Here is a 23973-nt window from a genome sequence, read left to right on the forward strand (position 1 = left end):
CATACATACATACATATATGTGTGTGTGCAGCCTTTGTAGGATTGGCATATTAATTGTGAAAGAGTCTGATAAAACTAAATATTTGTCAGATTCCAACAAATAGAATTAAAAGGAGTTTATTCTGCATTGTATTGCCCTTGATCTTGAGTCCAAGTAAGAAATAGAATCAGTGAAAGAAATGCAGTAGTACTCAACCATTTTAAAACTTTATGGGAGATGTGATAAGAAATGTTGATTGAAATGAATGAAAAAACGTAGCCTGAAACATTATTTCTGGTCAAGATATGAAATATGCAGGAAAAGTATAACTTTCAAAACTTGATTAACAAAGGCTAATGAATTAAGCATGTAGACAGTGACAAAATCCTCTTAAGCGGATATATTCATAAAAAGGCAAGTTTAGTCCTCAATTTAATCTAAACAGATAGCACTATGATGGTCTCACCTTTTTTTCATTTTTGTCTTTATCCCCATAGTGATTAGCACAGTAAATAGAAGATACACAATAAGTGCTTGTAAACGTGAATTGTTTTGATTTACCTCTCCTTGTATGAAGGGCCTCACAAGATAATTTTTACATCATCACTGAAGCAGGCTTCCCTTAGCAATTGGCATATGTATGTACATATAATGCAAGTGGGAGGCAGCAAGGTACTGAACAGATAGAGCTCTTGGTATCAGAGTCAGAAAGACTTGGATTCAAGAGTCATCTCTGACACCAACTAGCCATGTGACCTTCTGAAAGACACTTAATTTTTCAATGTTCCAAGCAACTCTCGAAGAGTCTAGATTGGAAAAAAAGGTGGTGACTTGCAATGGTAGAAGTTCCCTACTGGGAGCTCACTATATTGAAGAAATTACAGGCATAGTCAAATAATAATGCCCATGTCTCATATTTTGGATTTTTGAATAATTATAAATTCACAAAATCAAAATAATTTTAAGTTTATCATGTTTAGCTGAAGAGCTCTAATTAAATAAAAATGTTTTTAACCACCTTATTTGCTATGGAAGGGCAACTAGGTGGCACAGAAGGGTGCTAAAGTCAGGAAGATCCAACTTCCTGAGTTCAAATCTGACCTCTGACATTTGTATCTGGGTGACCCTGGGCAAGTCACTTAGGCCATGTTTGCCTCAGTTTCCTCATCTGTAAAATGATACAGAGAAGGAAATGGTTAACTACTCTAGTATCTTTACCAAGAAAACTCCATTGGGGTCACAGAGTTGTACATGACTGACATAACTGAATAACAAAAAATTTACTATGCAGTGATATTAAGTTTGGGGAAAAAACACACCTTATACAATTAACTTTTAAAAAAGAAATCTAATGCTGGGCCAAGATTCAATGATTTTCCCTGAAATTTTTTTGCTTTTTCTAACACACTAGCCTCACATAAGATAAATATAATTTCTGGAGTCACTGAAGTTAGCATCAGAGCTAGCTATAAGCTATATGCACCAACTGCTCTGCTAGAAATCTTTCATCTTTCTTGTCCAAGAACTCAGTCAGATACTTACATTCAAAATTCAGAGACCCAAATTCTAGCATCCCCTCTGATCAAACTCCAACTTAAGCTGTGTTGGAAAGTGAACTGGATCTAATATATATATATATATATATATATATATATATATATATATATACACACACACACATATATATATATACATATATATATACACACACACACACACACACATATATATATATATATATATATATAAGCTTTACTCAAAAGAATGGAGAATTTTTTTAGCAAGGATAGACAAGAAACTAAATCTGCTCAATTTCTTCTAGTCAGATTATGTGAATTCTCTAGTCTATCTATCAGTAAGGTATAAGGGATTCTCTAGATCCATTTTAATGGAAGAAAGGTGTGGGTTTTGTTGTCATTATTATTGTTATTATTTTTAAACTAAAGGATCATGCTTCCTAAGCTTTTTCATGCAACAAAAATGAGATATGGTTCTACTATTTCAGAAGACCCAACTAGACAAAGCAAGGTCCCAGCGTCTGTGGGATTGATCAATTAATTGTCCACAACTGGCTCATGTGGAGGTCTATTCATAGGAGAAACCCAAAACAATGGAAGAGTACAATTTGCTTTCCCCAAGTACTGATGTGTCCTGACATATAGGTTAGGAGTGACCTAGACAACCAGAACAGAAACTAACATCAGTGAAGTGATAAAGGGTGTATAATATGAGAGGTGACCTCTGTCTATTGGACTTGGAGCCAAAAGGTCTGGGTTTGAGTCTTGGTTATAATCATATGCAGCCATTGTGAAATGACTTTATCCTTCTAGACCTCAGTTTTTTCATCTCTAAAATGAAAGATTCAGACTAGGTGATTTCTGCAGACTCTTCCCACTCTAAGAGTCTGTGATATTGAATTTCCCAGAAGGCTGATCAACTCACTAACATTTTTCAATCCACTCTATTGAGTGAATCATTTAGAAAGGAAGAACATATTTCGTACTGAGCTGCATGCATTTCTTAAATAACATGAGACGTCTTCCATTCGTATAACTCAAACTCAATCCCCTGGAAGAATAAGTTAAATTGGTTACAACTGAAACACTAAGAGGTCACCACAATTAGAAGTATTATAAGGCAATGTGGTAAATGTTCTAAGAATGAAATCCAGAGAGCAGGAGAAATGTCATGTGTTTTTATTACATAGTTGGCAGGCATATCATGGGTGGTGTAATTAATTTAAAAGCTGCCTACCAACTACAGAATTAGATCCAAAAAAGGCTTGTGTACACTAGCATAAGAGGTATAGAATGCATGCAGTAGAGAGTAGTGCCAAACAGCCCTTTGGGACTGTCTAAAAGAATATCATTAATTTTTACAGTATACTTACACTTCTGGCTCAGTTCCAGCAATGGCTTTCTATAAAAATCATTTCAAGTATAGAATTATGCTATTTGCTTGCAGCAACATCACAGGAGCAGTAGTGTGCCATATGTTGCTACTTAGCAACTTAGTCTATAAGTCCCAGAGCATGTACGGATTTGAAAATTGAACAGAAATTATAATTGTTGAGTGATGCTGTGAGGCAAGTTGTCTAAGATTACCAAACTATGCAGATGTTTGATGTTATGTAGGAAAAAGAACAAAACTATTTTTTTAGCTGCAGGATGACTGAAGTCTTATTTATGTTAGCCTAAAGGGGATAAATTGATTAAAATTCCCGAAAATAATACCAGGTAATGGTTTTGTGAAAATACCACATTACAGTTGGAAAAAAAGGCAAGGGGATGGGGGGAGGGAGAACTCAAGTGTAAATTCTGCTAAGATTATTCAATGGCTTTAATTTGTAAACTTAATTTCTCCCAGTGTATGAACTATCTTACACTAATTGAATTCTTAGCAAAGCTCTATTAAAAAAAATACTTTAAGAAATAGATTAAATTATTAAAAGAAAATGAATCTGTTTCTGGTTCAAAAACCTACCATCATTTTCAAAAATACAAAATGAATCATTTGGAATTGTTTTTACATTGGTAAATGAGATCACTCATATTTAAAATGTGCTTCGTGAATACATGGCATACAATTTTTAAACTAAAAATGTTCTTTGATTTTTAGACTGATGCTTAAATTATCCATAGTACTTCCATTAAAAATCTAGGAGGTGGTGCTAGGGGAAGCAAAAAGCATATATCAACTGCAAATTTACAATGCTTTCTTCAAAACTCTTCAAGACCAACCTAATGATTCTCTGAAAGGTAGCAGCTGCTTTATAACAGTAATCATTCACTGAGTTTGTGTTTCTACTGTTTCAAACAAATTCAATTAGCCCCTGCACTTCAAAACCCTAAAGGCACAAATGAGATGACATGAGTTTGCTATAATCTAATAGTAATACTAAACTTGTCAGTACAGTTTGGGGATTGATGGTTAGAAAAAAAAAATTAATAATAACATTTTTCATTTTTTAATCAAACAATTCCATTCACAACCACCTATGGATCTTAGAGCATTTTTAGCTGATGAATTCAGTCACATGAGAATCCTAAATGCAAAATTAAGGCTTCCAAAGGCATTCTCATAGTCATTACTGCAACAGACCAAAAGAAAATGGAGTCTAGAGATATGGAAACCCAAAATACCATTTTTGGTTGAATCCTAAGTGTTTACTTTTAAAACACTATTGATCAAGGCATGAAAGTTTCAAAACAGTTATAGTACAACATTTTTACAGCCTATCTCTGGTCAATTACTAAAGATAAAATAGGATTACAGGATCATAGATTTAGAGTTAGAAACTACCTTATTCAGATAGAGAAGTATTCAAAATCACTGTAAATGAATTCATACTCCTGCTCTTCTGACTTAGTCTTAAAACTGAAATAATTTTACTACTGCTAGAAAATACAGGAAGAAAAGGTCCACATGATGACCATACCCAATTCTTCTTCCATTTTTCTCCCCTCTTTCCCATATTACTGCTATTTTGCATGGTATGTATATTCTGGGACAGTTGTAAACAGTACACTTTGCTTCTAAATTTCCTCTCTGAACCAAAGACCTAAGTTTAAGTATCTGACAAATAAACAAGCATTTCTTTTAAAAAGTATAAATGTCCCTTTTGTTTCCATTGTACTTCTGTCATCATTGTGTCTCCTGACTAAATGCTTTGCCAACTCTTTCCAACAAAATGGATTCAACCATGCCCTTGAAGGGCCTCATCATATTATATATTTTGGCCCAGAAGCGAAAACCTCAGAGTAGATTTTGAGAGAATCATTATAGTACTGCTGATGGTTTCACTCTTGGCAAACCTTCTCCAGCCATATGATTTCTGCTCTAAATGCAACACTTGGTCTAAAACTGGCCTAACAGCAGATAATTAAAGCTATTTGTGACATGTGCAGCTTATAATGATTAACTTGTCTGCAGTCAGGAGCACAAATAACCTGCACCTGTAAAGACTTTATTTCCTAAAGGTAAAACAACTGTTTAGGAAAGATCATGCTGGCAAAACAGCTGCTTGCATTCTGGAGAGGAAACAAGGTAGCATCTTTCAACAAACGCCAACTCCCGTGTTTTATCAGCTCTATCTCATTAACTGGAAACAAGGCTTAAATGCTTTGTTTATAAATTATGATTATTCCTGATTGCAGCAGTTACTGATAGTGCCACTCATTTGCAATGCAACTCTTTGAATTTGTTTAATTACAATTTGAAACAAGGCAGAGAAGATTAATTAACCCACCTGGCTTGCTGGCACATAGTCCTGGCTCGGCTCTGTCATACTCATATACATGTTCTCACCGTCAAACTGCGAATGAAATAATAGTAAACATTCAGCAATCTTGAATGTTTTTCTACATCTACTGGAAAACAGTAACCATAAAAATATACTGCAGCCTGGAATATGGGAAACCTGTCATTCGCTGAGCCCATCTTGCCTTTGATGTTCCTGTTGTCATCCTCATTGACCCTGGATGTCAGTGATTGGGAGTAATTAGTGGTCTAGTAATTACAGCAAGTAAGCACGAAATGAATGGTTTCCTTTCATCTGCAATCTGTTTTAAAACAAAATGGCTCATTTTGTTCACCCTGTCTACATATTGCTGTTTGGTCGTAATGAAGGATTAAATGAATGGCACACTTTCTGACAAGAGGAGATGAAAATGGAAAATGTACTGAGGCACAGCTCAATGGATTCTAACTTTAGATCTGAGAAATGAACAAGTGCCGAGTTTTGAAAACAAATTAAAACTGGTCTCAACAGAAGACTCAAGTGAAATTTAGATGAAAATATATTGTTTTATACATACATGTATACATATATATGTATGTGTATGTAAATATGTATGTGTGTATACACAAGCATATATTTGGACAGAATAAGTGGTAAATAACATGGGCAAGAATTACAGCTGGTTAATACATAAAATTTAGAATATGCCACCTTAATTGTTAAATCTAGTCATCAAAAATTATCCAGCTGTAATCTGGGTAAATAGGTTCTGTTTACCAAAATCTAGAAAACAAAATGTGCCCAATGATTAGGGAATGACTGACCAAATTAGAATGTTACTAACCAAATGGCATGTAAATTGTCCACAAAGAACTAAGATTAAAAAGTTTACAGAAAAATGCTGACTTGTATGAAGTGGTGTAATGTTGAAAAGCAACACAGTTCTGGTGAGTTACAATGGTCAGTATTATATACCCCACCATCAAAGTTAAATATAAGCTCTTTTGAGGGTCTGAACTATTTTACTTATTACTTTGTATCCCTGGTACCTAGTAGAGTATCTGGTACATAGCAAGTGCTTACCAAAGGCTTGTGGGCTGATTAAAGGGCATTCCCTTTCTTTCAGTTAATAATTGATAAATTAACAGTTTTCAGACAATGTATTTTGTAAGGGGGGGAGTTGTGTGGATGGGTTTTTTGAGGGAGATATCTATTTTATAGATATAAAATATAAATATATTTATAATATATAAAATCAACAAATATAAAAATATATCTAAAAATTCATGTAGGGCACCATAAATGGCTCATATTGTCTCTGTAAGCTGGCTTGACTTAACAATTTGGAGGGAAGAAACTGATTAGTAAGTCCAATTCATGATATATCAAATGAAAGAGAATTTCAAATTGTTCATGAAGTGGCAGCATCAAAAGTAGGAAATAGAGGAGGTGCTAACATTCTTTTCAGATTTTTGGTGGGCTGCTTATACTTAATCTTCGAGCAGGCTGCAATCCCTCTACCGTTGTTCTATTATCCAGTCTCAGCTTCATTTACTTGCATATATATATATATAAAGTATATATGAAGTGCAAATATGAAAGTACACAAATATTTTTGCTGTTACCAACAGTGATGCAAGGAAACAGCTACCTTATTAATTTATATAAATTCACAAACACCATTCTGATAGAAAGAATGCTTTCATGTCATAGTATTTCATACTTTGTTCCTAAGTTACTGGGTATTCTAATATACAAAGCTCAAGATGTCCATGACATTCTTAACATTACCTTATATCATTCTGTGAAAGAAAATTATAATTTGTGGGTCATATATGGCCCTAAACAGAAATACAAGTAATCATGAAAGAAATGGTTGGTAGTACCATTCAGAAATAACACCTTTATAAAGGTTCAACAAATATTCACTTAGACAGATTATTCCATTAATGTATGTTATCTAAGGCCAAAGTGTTAAATACATCACCAGAATGCAGCCCACAACACTTATGGGTGCTGCCTGCAACCAAGTTAAAATATAATTGGGAAATATTTCAGAAAATAAAAATATACTAAAACATATGTAGTTAATATGTGGTTTTCTAAGTCATATGTAGCCTTTGGGTATCCTTATATATGGTTTGGTGGCCCCCATTTTTATTTGAATTTAACACAACTGGTCTAAGGTACCAAAAATCAAAGGACATATCTAACATCGTATTGGAAGATAGATGAAAAATTATTTTTTATTTGCTTTTTGGAGGTGGGGAAGGCAGGACAATTGGGGTTAAGTGACTTGCCCAAGGTCACATGGCTAGTAAAGATTAAGTGTCTGAGGCCAGATTTGAACTCAGGTCCTCCTGACTCCAAGACTGTTGCTCTGTTCACTGTGCCACCTAGCCTTCCCAATAGTGTGATATTCTAATCTACCCCAAATGAAATATTTTGGTTCAACACAATGGATGGCTGACTTCCACACCCCACCCAAACCCTGAATAACTGGTATATTTTGTAGATCATACAGGGATTGCAAAGATTTACTTAATATATTTGGTATCCTCTACTCATTGTTTGACTACTATTATTTGTTTGCAAATGTTCTTAATGTATAGACCCAAAAGAAATATTTTAAAGGCTGACAGTTCTTGTGATTGTAACAAATAAATCTGAAGAGAAGTGGTTCAATGAATTCCTTTTGATCATATGCACACTGTAGATCTCAGTTCTTAAACTCTCATGCCATTGAGAAAAAAAAATCTTCAAATTATGTAACAACTCAATGTTTGTGTTAATACATAATTTTAAATGTTAATTAATATTCTTGATAAAAATCACTTTTATTATAAAGTGTTATTACCTAAGCAAAACCAAACTGAGAAATGATGCTTTAATATGAAAAGATATATGGCTGCAAAGAATTATTACATGCATTGAGATATACATTGTGGAGCATGATGAATTAGCTAGTTATTCAATTTTGGAGAAAAAAAGCAGAAACAAGTAAATAACCTTTGGGGCATAATTTTATTTTATTTTTGTTTTTTTTTTGGAGGGGGAACAGGCAGGCCATTTGGGGTTAAGTGACTTGCCCAAGGCTGCATGGCTACTCAGTGTTAAGCATCTGAGGTCACATTTGAACTCAGGTCCTCTTGACTCCAGGGCCAGTGCTCTATTCACTGTGCTACCTAGCCACTCCTGGGGCATAATTTTAGAACTCATTTTGGAATGTCATAAAAATAAGTCAGTCAAGCACTAGGAGTGACTCAATATCATTGCGTGTAGTAGGTGATTAATAAATAGCCAATGAATTAAATTAAATTTATATTTAAACAACTAAAAATTGAGAGGTATATTCCACTCTTTACTCAAAGAAATTGCAACTCCCCCTGAAATTCTCTTTCCTAAAGACTATGAAGTTATAATAAGATTATGGATTAAGTGCTAGAGAAGACCTGAGAGGTAATCAAATCCAACCTTTTCATTTTTAAAATGGAAAAGTAAGGCTCAGAAGGGGTTAGTTTCTTGCCCATGGTGACAAATTTAGCAGAAGTAGATTTTAAGCAAATGTTCTCATTGTGACTCCCAACCCAGTAGAACTCTAGAAGGTTTAAACAGTTTAAAATGACTAATATGGTAAAATTTTAACATAAAGGAGAAAACTGGGGACCTCAAAATATCAGGATTAAAAAAACAAGACTGATCATATATAACCCACCTACTTTGCTTTGATGATGGGGCAGAAAATAAACAGAGAACTCTTTAGCAGGCATTTTCTTTGCCAGGATGATGATGACATTAAGATTTTTTTTCCCTAGTAATTTCTTGAGTGAATCAAATAATACTGATTTTTAGTACTACTAAAAGAATTAGCTTTCTTTTGGGGATATATTTTCCATTACTTTTATTTTTCTCTCTTTAATGATTAAAAAATAATTAATAGCAAATGAATGACTACTTATGAAGTGTATTTATAATGATTGTGGATTTGGCCAAGTACCATAGTTTGTCAGTTGGAAGCAATGTTTGCTTTCATAACACTCTATGCTTTTAATGTACTTATATTCTAATCTGTATTAAAATTATGTGCATCTGTCTTCTCTCTTCCAAATCAATCCTAAATTCCTTAATGTCAGGGATCATGTTTTCTTTATCTTGGTGTTTTTCACAGAGCCTTTCTAACAGTTAAAAATACATACTAGGCATTTAATACATATTAGGTGAATGAATGAAATGAGAAGGGCTTTGTTTTTGGTTTCAGGACAGGGGAGGCAGTTTCTGAAGTGGCAAAGATCACAGCTCTTTAAGGTTTATGAAACACAACCTGTATTATCTCATCTAGTCCTCAAAATATCCATGTGAAGTAGGTGCTATTATTATCCCCATTTTACAGATAAGGAAACTGAGTCTAAGCATTTCGATTGCTTGCGCAGGATCACTCATCTATTTGATGTCCTAAGACAAAACTGGAACTCTGATCTTCTTGAGTTTTAAGGGGGTTAGCACAAACCACCTAGAATCCCATTCCATTTAGGAAATCACTTCTTAAGCAACCAATTCTGTGAAAGGCACTATATTAGAAAAAGAAACACACCCTGTCCCTAACAAGCTCACATTCTATTGAGGGTCATACAGCAAGGGCACTGATTGTTAGATTGTGAGTGTCTTGAAGGTTTTTGCCTTACTTTGTACCACCAGTGTTTAGCTCTGTGCTTGGCAGTAGTAGATGCTTAATAAAAGTGTGCTAGCTCGTTTATTTGATGGATTCATAGATGATTGATATGGACCTAGCTGCTACGAAAGCCAAAGGACTTATAAGAAAACAATACATGCAAATTGCTAGGTATTCAAAGTTTGGCTCTAGACTTTCATAGAGATAATAACCATGCTATTATTTATTATGAAGCACACTAATTGCCTGGATAGAAATTAGAGTCAGTGCTCTATGAATGAAACTAACAATCAATCCCACTGACATATAAATTGTGTTTATTACAAAGGTGCTTATGACCACTTAAAAACATGCAGGAACAAATAGGGTTCTCTTCTCTGCCCACAGAAAGTAGATGGTTATATGATTGCCTAGGTGTAAGCACAGAGGGAAAAGTGGCAAAATATTGCTAGCTCCTGGCCTCAAAAAGCTCCTGAAAGCAAATGCTCCTGCTTCCATGAAGACAATGGCAGCCAACCACACTTAGTCTGTAATCTGTGTAGTGGAAGCTTTGGCAGGTTACATGACCAGCACTTTCTGAATGCCTTGGCATCATGTAATTTTAGCCAGTTGTCAGCAGAGATGAAAATTTTAAAATTTTAGAGCTAGAAGGGACCTTACAGATTTTGTAGTTCAAACCACTCATTTTACTTATTACTATTACAGAGGAGGAAATGAACCTATTGAGAGGTGAAGCAGCTTGCCTAAGGTAACACGATTAGTTAGGGCAGAGAATCCAGGTTTTCTGATTCTAATTCAGTGCCCTTTTCCTTAGTCCGCTCTAACCTACACACTTTTATCTGAAAAAGGAAGCAAGAAAGGAAGGAAACAAACATTTATGAAATACGTACTATGTAATAGGTACTGTGCTAAGTGCTTACAAATATTATCTTTTTTGATCCTTAAAGCACCCTGGAAGATAGATGCAATCATTATCCTCATTTTACATTTGAGGGAATTGGGGAAGACAAGTTAAATAATCCTAGGTCACAATAATTATTAAGTATCTAAGGCTGGATTTGAAATCAGGTCTTCCTGACTCCAGGTCCAATACTTTATCCACTGGACCACCTAGCTGATTACCTTAAGACATAGCATTCAAATTCTAAATAGAATTTGTAGTAGTAGTAGTAGTAGTAGTAGTAGTAACAGCAACAGTAGTAGTATTTATAAAGCACCTTATAGCTCACAAGTCACTTTTCAAATATCTTGCTTTATCCTCACATCAACCCTGGGGAATAGGTATAATACCACTGTTTGCATCTTTCTAACAGCATCAAGGTTTTCAAAGAAATAAGTCGTACTAAAAAATCGTGACAGCAAAAGTCACATATTATCAGAACACATAAATATCCTGTATATATATATATATATATATATACACATATCATAAAAAGAATCAGATAATATATTGCTAAACTAACATCACAGATTGCTATGTAGCTCTATTATATCAAATAGGGGGTGATAAGTGATGGGTATAAGTGAGAGGATGTATGTTTATTTAGCTTCCAGTTTCAAGGATGCATGTGTTGATGCCAAATAGAGTCTTGAATCCGTTAGCCTCCATGCCGTGCACCAGTTGAATAAAATGGTAATACCGAGCACAGCAGGTCATTAAAAGCAGCTCTGACTGAGGGAAGAGAGAACAGACATAGAAGAGTGTATCAATGTCCAAATAGAAGAAAGTGGGTGTACCACACTGGCTCTTTGTGTAACTGTGTGTTAGAACCAGTGGGCCCATGTTGCTGAACTAGAAAATAGTAACCCTCTCAGCTGGTCTTCTGTTGATTTAAAATTGAGGACCAAATACTATTCTACTATTCTGAACTGCATGAAGAAGTATGGGCTGAACATAAACCTGTTTCTTAAGCTTGACCATTCCAGAGGGGAAAAGATGTTGCACAAAGGCCACTCTGCAAAATCGAGACCTAATATTGGCCCTGACTTTAAACTTTCCCATATGAGAATGGTGACTAATTTTCATTTTCTGAGGATGGATTTGATCTTTGCAAAAAGCGAAGAATCATTTCAAACCGCATCTGGAGAATCGGGTGTTTAAAATAGGTAACTGCAATTGGGTCCCAGAAACAAGATATGACTATAAAATAATGTGAATGTTGTTCTTGTGCTGCCCATAAACGATCTTTGAAAACAATGCCAAAAAAGGATTTGCAAGAATGTTTTGAGCACTGGTGTCATTACCGGAATAAATGCTTCACCTCCCATGGGAACTACTTTGAAGGGCAATGTTCTGATATGATCCGTAAAGCAGTCTCCTTATTTCATAGCTAAACCATGTATTTCTTTTATCTTTATCATTCTGTCCTAAAGTGTGATTTATCCTATTTTAAATGATTCAGATGTGTAAAGGAGAGGAGAAAAAATTCATCACAAGTAAGTGGAAGACATAAAGGGCAGTAGCTACATAAGTGATAAAAAGTTAGTTCTAATGAAATAGAAGCTGGAAATGCTGACAAATGTAACTTTGCCTTGGTATTATATTAGGGACCAGTCCTCAGTATGTATCATTCAATGAATGATGCTTCTGAACTTCTCTAATTCTCTTGAGGGTACCACCATTCTTCCAGGTTATCCAGCTTCAAGACTTTGGCATTATCCATGACTCTTCACTCTCCCCTGTTCTTTCTATTTACATAATATCTCTCACATCTGTCCATTGCTATTCATAGGGATAGAATGAGCATTCAGACCCTGAGCCCCTTTCTCCTACAAGACAACAGTAGTCTCATAATTGATTTCTTTATTTCAAACCTCTCCCTCTCTAATTTTACATATGGTTGCCAATGTGATTCTCCTAAAGTGAAGATGCAACCATATAATTCCCCTGTGCAGTAAACTAAGTAAACTTACTGCCAGTGGGATCAAATATGAGCTTCTCTGTTTAACTCTGAAAGTTCTTCACAACCTGGCCTCAACCTACATTGTTAGACATTGCCACCTTTCTCTTATTATATATTCTAGACAAATTGCATTTATTTTTTGCTCTGCCTCTCAAATTAACTTTTTTTTCTTATTTCTATGCTTTTGGATTGTCTGTCCTTTGCCCCACACCCACCCTCCCTCTTAGAATCTCATTTTCTTCAAAATTCAGCTGAAGTACCACCTTATAAATTAAGTCTTTCCTGATCCCCCCATTGCAAGTGCCCTCCACCCAAATTTATCTTGTTTTTATTTTGAATAAATTTGAATATACTTTATGTACATGCTATATTCCCATATAGAATGTAAGCTCCTTGAAGGCAGAGACTGTATCATTATCATCATCTTTAAGAGGAAGCTGGTAGGGCAACAAGGTGACACAGTAAACAGAGCACCAGTCCTGGAATCAGGAGGAGCTGAGTTCAAATCCAGCCTGAGATACCTGACACACTTATTAGCTGTGTGACCTTGTACAAGTCACTTAAGCCCAATTGCCTTGCCTTCTCCCCTCCAAAAAAAAAAAAAGAGGAAGCTGTGATAAAGTGGTTAGAGTGCTGGATCTGTAGTTAAGAAGAACTAGGTTAAAATTTGGACTCAGACACTTGGCTGTGTGACCCTGGACATGTCACTTCATCTCTATCTGCCTCAGTTTCTTCAACAGTAAAATGATAATTATAAGAGTACCTACCTTACGGGGTTGCTGAAAGTATCAAATGAGCTAATAATAGTAAAGCACTTGGCATAGTATCTGGCACACAGTGAGTGCTTTATAAATGTTAACTTTTATTATTCTTATCCTTATAGCAAACATTTAAGGTTTGAAAGTTCTTTACAAATAATAGCTCATCTGATTCTTATGACAACCCTGAGAAATATGTGCCTCATTTTGTAGATGGGGAAATGGAGGAAGTTAAATGACTTGCATGGAATCATGCAGTTAATAAGCGTCCTAAACTTTCTCAACTCCAGGTCCAACATTCTTTTGACTACATCATCTAGCTATTTCATTTCTGTCTTTATATCACCAATGCTTAGCACGAAGCTTGATATATAATGTGTTTGGTCAATGCTTCTTGATTGAAGAGAAGAAAACTTAGACACAATTACAAATGTATTCTTGTGTATAATAATGGAAATGATGGAAAATCAATCAAAACCCCCATTACAAAATTCTATTGACTGACTAAACTACCAAAAGGCAGAAAGGGGAAAATTTATATTAAATAAAATTAGGTAATGATTTCTTATTTCATATAGGATTCCATATTTAGAAAATTCTACATATGTAATATATTTGTCACTTCTAGTTTCCAACTACCTATAAGGCATATAGTTTTTAGTTGAAACTTAGGTGAGCAACAGAGGAAGGAGGGTAAGTTGAGTGTCTGACTTCACTTTGTCATGTTTCAGTCAAATGTTTCTGAATGTATACATTAAAAGAACAATTCATGAAATATACTCTTATTTTCTGACACTTCTAACCCATGTTCAATAATTTCCACACCTTATCAGCTTTCACCTCATTTACCACAGTTCCTAAATCTTATACAGATGGGGCATGAAACATCTGAGACTAATTACTTGGGTGTTGATTCCTTCATTGCTAGTACAATTCCTTGGCACCCTGAGAACTTTTCATCATCTGTCATAAAGGGGGAAAATGTAAGAGTTCCTTTCTGCAAAAATTTGGGTAGACAATCTAGAACAATGTATTCAGTTCTGAGAATTTCAAAATCATAAAGATAACAAATTAAAGGAAAGACGTATAGAGAAGTAAAATTGAAAAATCAGGACACTGAAGAGGCTAAAGTAAGAAAAATCTAAAAAATAACATACTTGTAAGTTGTAAGTGAATTTTGGAGAAAATGGGATATAATCTCAAAGAGAAAAAATAATTAGTAAACTGTGCAAAAACATACTGCTTAACTTTGAGATTTAAAAGGAATAATTTTAAAATTTGAAATTAAGGTAAAGAGCAATTACCATGGAAAATTTAATTTATTACTACTCAGCTCAATATAGTTCTAACTAATCATAATAGGATAGACCACTATGGGTCAATTATATTGTCGTCAAATTATCTTGGTTACAGAGCATTTGATAGGACATTTAAAGTTAATAGAAGCAGTAGTATTTTGGTGAATTTTCAAAAACTAGATCAGTTTAAAATACTACTTTATAATGTATACCATTCAGACATGCACCATTTTCTTTTTGATAGATTTGCTATTTTCTCTTTTTAATTAGATTAAGTATTTACAGGTTTTAAAAGTGGAAGCCTAGTAACATTTTAACTAACTGATTGAATACCAGAAAAATTCCTAGCAATCAGTCACTCCAACTAGAGATTTATCTACCAGCTTGGTTTTTATCCTTTATTTCAATCAACATGCATGTCTTGTAAGAAATATCAAAGGTCAGTCAATCCATTTTTTAATAATACAGATGTATAGTTTTCAAAATTCTTCTAACATTCTAATTGCATATTTTTTTTTGCCTAGCTTCCAATATCTGAGCCCACAATCTCCCATGCTTTCTCTGCTGCCTCATTTACATTTTTGTAATGATTATAACTATTTCTCTAATCTTAATTTATATCATTTTGACTAATTGTCCCTCTTCCTCCAAGTTATAGTAATACCACAAAGCTATAGAGTTTTGTTCCTCATTTTTTTGTTGTTGCAATTTTAATATTTATAGTGGTTCTAGCCATTTCCCTTCAGTCATTTGACCAAACATTTCATCCCTTTTTGTCGTTTGCCAGCTCCTTTCCCATTTGTCAATGTCCTTTTCATAGCATGGTGCATTACCTCAGATGGAATGCAGTATTCTATCCATAGCCTTACTTATGTAGCCTGGAGAGAGATGATTGGTTTTCTTTGTTTTACACCCCACGAATATGCCCTGGCGTGGAAATATCTGTTGTTCTTTTGCATAAAACTGTAGGCAGGAACTATCATGGCAAGGTTCCAGAGGGCTTTTAACCACCTACTATGGTCCTATTGGTATATTAAAATTAATCTGTAATAGTTTCCCATAGTCATAGCATGAATGAATAACTAAATATAGTCCTTATTGGTAGAGAAAGACCAAAGGGAACATGCCTCCAAACTTCCATCTGCTTTCAAAAGAAAAATTATATCAGCCAACATACATGTCTTAGGCATCTCAAGTTGAATGTAGAACACATATGCCTGGATACTCTATATTAACTTTGAATTAATTGTTTTTCTAAACACATAAAAGAAAATAATATGAGTTTCTCCCTACAACTGCATGGTACAGGCTTCTCAGCCCCTATCAAGGCTAGAACATTCATCTGCAGTATGCTCGCCTAACATGGTCTAGGTCAGACTGCCAGCTAAACTGAGAGGCCAGCGTAGCATTGTACCTACAGTTTTGGACCTGGAGTCAGAAATACTTGTTTGTCAAATCCCACCTCAGACTCTTGCTATCTGGGTGACTGTGTGGGCAAGGCATGTAATTTTTTCCAGCTCAGTTTCCTCATTTGTAAAATGGAGAAAATAATACATGCATAGTACTTTTCTCACCAAATTTTTCTAAGGATCAAATTTAAAGAGTGCTTGTAAAGCACTTTGTAAATCTTTAGGGGCTATATAAATGCCAGGTATTGTTAGCACTAATAGTTAGCATTCATATGGTACTTCAGGTTTGCAAATACTTTACAAATATCTCATTTGATCCTCAAAACCTGGAAAGAAGTTGTTATATTATCTTCACTTTATAGATGAAGAAACCAAGGCAGACAGAGGTTAATGTTTCATAGGCTGTTTCCTTCCCACCCCCCTCACCCCCCAGGTCTTCCTGACTCTAGGTTCCTCTATCCACTGAACCACATATGCATTATAAGTTACTGTGGGTGAGTAAGCCTAGAGTCAGGTCTCTTACCTTACAATTTTATGTGGTACTGTAAGAGTTAATAATATTATCAAGGCAAGATTTCTGAACTTTCAGTCAGAAGACCTGGGTTTGCCACTTACTAGCTATGTGACCACCTCCTTGGGCCTAAGATTTCTCATTTGCAAAGGACGGATACTTCTACTATCTATCTATCTCAGAGGGCTGTCATGAAGATGGAATGAAATTATGTTTCTGAAATTGCTTTACAAAGTGTTGCATTCTGCATAAATGTAAGCCATTAAAACACACATACATATAACTCTCAGTTCCATTATCACTTGAGAGATCACAGTGTATCTCACAGGTATAAAACTAGAAGAAATGTTAGGTGTATCTAGTCTAACCCTCTCATTTTACAGATGGGGAAACTGAGACCCAGGAAGGTTAAATAATCTATTATGAATTGCTTTGGTACCAAGTGCTTAAAAAAAATTCCAGTTGTTTCCTAAAGTGTTTCAATCTTGAGAAGGTTCCTTTTTTTTCCAGGACAGACCACTCTTTAGGTAACTGTTTCTTTTAACATATCTCTGCACAGTCACTAAAGCATAACATTGTATCCCGAACCATTTGCAAATAAATTCATAGTATTTTTGAGACTGAGTTTGAAGTGAGTCTCTAGAACCTTTTAGTCCAACCTCCTCATGTTCTAGTTGAGAAAACTGAGACCCATGGACATTAAATTACTTGTTGAAGATCACTTAAGCAGCAGTACCTAAAAATCTATGTCTGAGTCATAGTTCTTTCCATGGTACTATGCTCCCCACCCTTATCCCCACTTCATGAGCATATGAAACAGCTAGAGACTTCCCACTGCTTATGGCAATGTCCACAAAAATTTATTAAGTACCTACTATGTGCTTAATATAGCTGCTGTAGGCAGCTAAGTGGCACAGTGGATAGAACACTGGGCCTGGGGTCAGGAAGACCTGAGCTCAAATGTAGACTCAGACATTTACCAGCTGGGTGGTGCTGGGCAAGTTACTCAACTCTGTTTGCCTCAGTTTTCTCATCTGTAAAGTGAGTTAGAGAAGGAAATTGCAAACCACTCCAGCATCTTTGCCAAGAAAACCTGAAATTGGGTCACAGTCAGGCACGACTGAAACAAATGAACAACAATAACAATAATAACATGCAAGGCATTGTGCTAAGCTCTGGGGATAAAAGAAAAAATAAAAATAATACCAGTTTCTGCTCTCATAGTCTAATGGGGGAGACAGCATGAAAAGAACTCTAAACAAAATAGATACATACAGGATTAATTAGAGATAATCTCATAGAGAAGGAATTAAGATGAATGAAGATTAAGAAGGGAATGCCTTCTTACAGAATATGGAACTTTTGTTGAGAACTTGAAGAAAGCCAGAAAGCAGAGATAAGGAGGGTGACCATTCCAGGTATGGGAGATAGTGAAAATGTGCAGGGCTGAGTGATAGAGTCATGTGAGAAGAACAGGAAGGAACCCAGTGTCACTGGATAGCAGACTGCATGGAGAGGAAAAAGGTACAAGGAGACTGGAAAGTTAGTCAGGGCTCAGGTTTTGAAGGGCCTTTAGAAGTCAACCAGAGAAATGGCAGCGATAGCTAATAGATCCTTTTAATATGTTGGTTCACAATGCCATGCTAATGGGAACATTTTTCCCTCTATTTTTTCTGACTACTTTATAGGTGGGAAAAGTGACAGTTAATGAGAACCATGAAAAGAGGTCTTGACCTTCCAAGCTCTGAGTTCTAATTTTGCCTTCCTATTTCATTAACTCACTCAATTACCTGGCAAATCACTTATTTGGACTTCTGGTTTATTCCCACAATGGACAAACCGTTCTCCATTATTGCTTAGGTGCATTTAAGTACCTTGGAAGAGATAACTGACTACCTTTATTCCTTATAAATCTTCTTTGGCATTCAGCTTGGTTCTGCACAATTTTTAGGAGGTTCTGGAATATGAAAAAACATTTGCTGGAAAACTGTAGGGTAGCAGCATCTCGACTAGTTCCAGGCACATCTTTTCTCATTTAGCAGTGTGCTGTGATTATGTGTGAGTAAAGGAGGACTATTTCATAAAGACCTGATAATACTAATGTGTTGGGGCATGAAGTGCTTGCCTCCCGTGGAGAATTTATCCAATCCTCCCTTCTTCAATAGAGGGCATTAATAGGAGCAAAGAGAATGGGAATAATCAAGCTCAATAATACTTCATTGCCTTCAAGAGACCTTGTTAATATGTGCTTAAAATGGATTTTGACATAGCAGATAATAAAATATAATAATAATAGCCAAATTCTCTATAGCACATTATGGTTCAAAAAGCACTTTGCATACATTATTTCATTGTTCTTCACAACAACCCTGCGAGTTATGCTTTACAAGTATTATTATCACAACTTTCCACATGAGAAAACAACCTCTAAGAGGTTGCCTAGGGTCACACAGCTGATCTGTCTAGCTAGACTGGGGGTTCTTACCTCATCTGATGCTCACAACAACCTGTAAAAGTTTGCAATAAAGGAATTTTTATTTTAATTTTACATGGGAGGAAACTGAGACTCAGGGAGATTAAATCATGACTTGCTCATGGTGTAAGAAAACAGAGGTAAATTCAGGTCTTTATGATTCCAGTATGGCTTTCCATGAATCATATACCCTTCCATATAGATCACCAAATTTCATTATCTTCTCATAATGAAGGAGTTTGAAAGGAATAGATGATTTCAAATAGTACTGAAAAACCAAGATGCTGATATGACCTGGGATGTTTTCTATTTTTTAAAAGAAAATTTACCTTTCATTTATGCTTAAACAGGTTTATATATTAAAGTCAGCTTGACTTACTAACTACATAATGACTATCAAAAGGGTGAAGAAGCACAAAAGTATGATGGCATATAGGGATAAATCAGCAGGACAGAATATTAAAAGTTCATCACAAATATCACACTAAGTGTACAATTCTTGGAGGCAGTTAGGTGGTTCAGTGGATAGAGCACTGGAATTGGAGTCAGGAAGACCTAGTTCAAATCCAGCTCCAGACACTCACTAGCTGTGTGACCCTGGGCAAGTCACTTAACCTCTGTTTGCCTAAAGTACTGGAGAAGGAAATGGCAAACCATTCTAGTATTTTTGCCCCCCAAATCCCATACTGGATCACAAAGGGACAGACACGACTAAAGTGACTGAACAACAAAAAGTACAATTCACATTGATTTGACTTTGATGCAAAGTACCACTGCACCACATATTCACTGAACTCACGTATTAAACTGTGGTATGTATGCAAACACATAGACACCCACACAAACATACACCCCCAAATAACAGTGTTTTCAGACTTTCACTGTTTATAAATTATTGAAGATCTGATATCGCATTACAATAAAACTATGTGATTGTATGTTAAAATTACAGTGCGATGATAAAACTACTCTTATAATAACATTTTTATTAAGTAGAGTGGTTCTATATTCATTTTCAGCATTTTCTCCACAGAATCACAATATCTCTTTGTATTTTACTTGACTGTATCATAATTTCTGGTTTAGTTCAGCTATCACATAACCTAGCCAGATACTTTAGCTATTTTGCTAATCAGTTAAAGTGCTTTATTATATAGACATCCAAGAAATTATGTAATCTCCAGTGATCCATATGGTATTATTTTACCTTTCTGTATAAAATATTATATTATTAATCTATCTGTTCTTCCATTTAATAAGGTTTCTATAAAAATCCCCAGCATACCATTACTTTAGCCATTAAGAAAATGAATATTAATATGGAAAGAAGAGGCTTCAGGATTTTTTTTCCCTTAAAAATACTCCGTGAGTAGTTCTGTAATGCTGAATTGAATGCACACAGTCTTGGCTTTATATCTAATGATATTCCTTGTGAATTATCCTTCAAGGTTACTACCAGTAGAAACTCGAAGCAAATAGGTTAAATATAATTTCAGAAGTGGAAAGAAATTGTAAACTAAACCTAAGTCACATTATGCTGCCCAGGATAAATTATTATTTCTTATTAACCAAACATTCGCTTTTCTTTTTAACTGGATCATTCATATCAATAAGGTGGGGAGGGCTTCCTAAAGCAGGGTACACATACTCATTAACATAATTCAAGGAAACAATGCCAGCTCAGGACCTGCCATCTTACATAGATGATTATCTGTATCTTCCATCTCATATGCCCACTTTAAATATTCTCCAACATTAAAATAGGTGGTTTCAGCTAAAATGCAAACAATAATCTCATATGTAGTTAAGTGCATGTTTTAAAGCTATATGTCTCAATCACATACATTTATTTTCCCAACCAAAATACTGATAGGAAATGTTTTCCATTTTTTTTAAACTTTTTATTTGTCCATAGTTGTTTGCATGTTACACTGCAAGTTCCTTGAGAGCATGGACTGCTTTTTCCTTTCTTTCAATGCATGCAATACAGTGCTTGGCATACAGTGGGCACAGAATAAATACTAATTGGTGATTGACTGATACATACTAAACTCATACTCAGTCAATGCTTTTATGGCATAGAAATCTACTTTCTGTCTTCACCATGGAGAATATGGTGAAGTCTATATTCCCAGGATCATACCTTGGTACTAGACAAAGAAGGAACTTTTTGTGTTGTGTCAGGTATCCTAATGCCCTTGGTATTTTCCTCTGGTCTCCAAATGAAGGATGAGGACCTTACTTTTGCTAAGCAAAGCAGACTGAGATAGCTTTAATCCAAAAGAGCAAATAATCAAAAATTCATTTATACAGCATTTGACTTTGGAATACCCTATATGACTTTATGTGGATGTCTTCCTTCCAAGTCACATTTAGATGAGGCTAATATTCGTATTTATTTACATTCTTTGAGGATATAAGGGTTGAGAAAGACAGCCAACAACTCAGGAATGTGCAAAGGGTAAGGGAGAAACGAGTCTGGGATGTCAAATTGGTTTCAAATAATCTATAACATGGATAATCCCCATGCTGAAGAAGAATTTGAAATTGACAAGGGAAATGTATAGCCATAGACACGATTATATATAACAGAAGCAAAAGTCTATCAAATTCTATATAACTTCCAAGAAAAACCTAAATGAAGGGGTGTAGTTTTGGAAGCAGGACTGTGTCTTTTTTCTGGCCTTGAAGAGGGTATTTAACACTCAATATATCACCAAGGCCCCATTTTAAAAACTGGTAGAATATGACATGTGACAATTTTAATTGAGGAAAATCCAAAAATACTTAGGGGTTCTTATATTTTGGGGAGAATAAAATCATATATTTTGGGGGGAATGGGGACAGAACTATAGAATTTCAGAAAAGACTTCAGAGGCTACTTAGTCTGTCCCACACCTAAAATTGCTTCCATTACATACTAAAGTGACTATTCAATTATTTCTTAAAGACCTCCAATCAGAGGGAACCAACTGCACTTTCTCCAGAAGCATCTCAATCTATTTATGATAATAATAACAAGGAAATTTTTTCTTATACAAGGCTTAAGTATTAAAATTTTAAATTATTATTTAAATACTATCTCTGAAACATGGATATGGCATGTTTTTATGATAGATTTTTATCCAAACTCGACTCAATATTTATTCAGCATTTATTGAACATACACCAGATCAGGAGCCAAGTCTTGTTGATTAAACCTGTGCAAAATCTCTTTTATCCTTCCCTTGTGTTTCAATTACATGACGACTCCCCTAGTCAAGACCCTGATGACCTCTGGCTTATTGCAGTAGCCTCTTACCTGGTTTCCCTGTAGCCAGTCTCTCTCCTCTGCAATTCATCTGATGCTAATACAGAGGTCACACCAAGTCACTCTCCTCTAGAAGCTCAGCAATTTCTTCTTGCCTCTAGCATGGAATAAAAGCTCACCTGGCATTTACATCCCTTCACAATTTTGCTCCTACCTGTCTTTTTAGATTGATTTCATCTTATCCTATTTGCTCCCCCAACCTCACCATCCATGGATACCCCAACACAGACCATACACAACATCCCAATTCCCACTTTTGTTTCTTTGCAAAGGCTGTCCCCTCTTTCTACAATGCACTATCTCCTTACTTCTGCCTTTAGAATCCCTAACTTCCAGCAAGGCTAAAGTCAAATGCCATTTCTCTCAAGAATCCTTTCCTGCTCTTCCCATTTTTTAGTGTCTTCTCCCCAAGAAAAGTACTTTGCATATATTGACCTTTCTGAGTACCTGTTGTTTCTTCTAAGGGGAACATAATCCCCCTGAGGGCAAGAATTATTTCATTTTGGGGGGTTTTGTACCACTAGCACCTAGCATAGTGCCTCACATATGTTGTTCAATTGTTTCAGTTTTATTAGTCTCTGTGCCTACATTTGGGGTTTTCCTGGCAAAGATACTGGAGTGGTTTGCCATTTCCTTCTCCAGCTCATTTTATGGATGAAGAAACTGAGGCAAACAGTGACTTACCTAGGGTCACACAGTTAGTATCTGAGATCAAATTTGAACTCAAGAAAATGAGTCTTCCTGACTTCAGGCCTGGTACTCTATCTACTGCACCCACTCCAAATACCCTTTGGCTAACACCACCTCAGTCTTGGCTCTAAAAGCCAAATATTCTCTCACTCATACTGGGAACAGCTATTGTACTTAGACATATGGCATGAATCCCTCTGTCTTTAACCTTCCCCCTCTGTTTCCATCATTTCAATTTAAAGTGCAGAAGAATAAATGAGGACACAACTTAGCCCTACCTGCCTAATAGTTCAGCCTAATCCAAAGTTCAGACAGTTTAAAACAGCTTTAAATAGTTCAGGGTGTGAAAAAGCACAACAGCCAGAAGCTAGAGTTATTAGAACATGGTTTTCTACGATCAGCACATCACGTTGGTGCTTTCTTCCCCTTCTTCCCTACCCTACCCCCACACACAAAGAGGAACTTGAATTATAGATCTGATTTCATTTCTTACTGTTAAACACAGCACGTTGGAAATGTACATCTAAGGCCTTGGAGGAATACAAAGTAAGAGCAATGCCGTCATGTATTATGCCAGAGCAGGTAATTCAGTGTCTTAGACAGGATTAGCCAACAGATTTATCAAGCAGCCTCCGAGGAAAGCAGAGTTCAAGTATGGGCTCATCAATAATACATAAATAAACTGAACAATTAGGGACAAAGTGGCTATCTTGTCAGACAACTTATTAACCGA

At 35.5% G+C, this 23973-nt stretch overlaps 1 protein-coding gene across 2 annotated transcripts in view; it reads right to left on the reverse strand.

Annotated features, from left to right (window-relative positions):
* Positions 1 to 23973, reverse strand: part of TOX (thymocyte selection associated high mobility group box) — a 387018-nt gene that overhangs the window by 201851 nt on the left and 161194 nt on the right. For both annotated transcript variants that reach the window (XM_069099996.1, XM_069099995.1), the window contains exon 2: positions 5229 to 5294. In XM_069099996.1, coding sequence (XP_068956097.1) covers positions 5229 to 5294 — 66 coding nt within the window. The remainder of the gene's footprint in view (positions 1 to 5228; positions 5295 to 23973) is intronic.

The sequence above is a fragment of the Petaurus breviceps genome, unplaced genomic scaffold, assembly GCF_028583685.1.
Source record: "Petaurus breviceps papuanus isolate PSGF00001 unplaced genomic scaffold, PetGlider_PUasm1.0 38, whole genome shotgun sequence".
In the NCBI taxonomy this organism is placed as follows: Eukaryota; Metazoa; Chordata; class Mammalia; order Diprotodontia; family Petauridae; genus Petaurus; species Petaurus breviceps.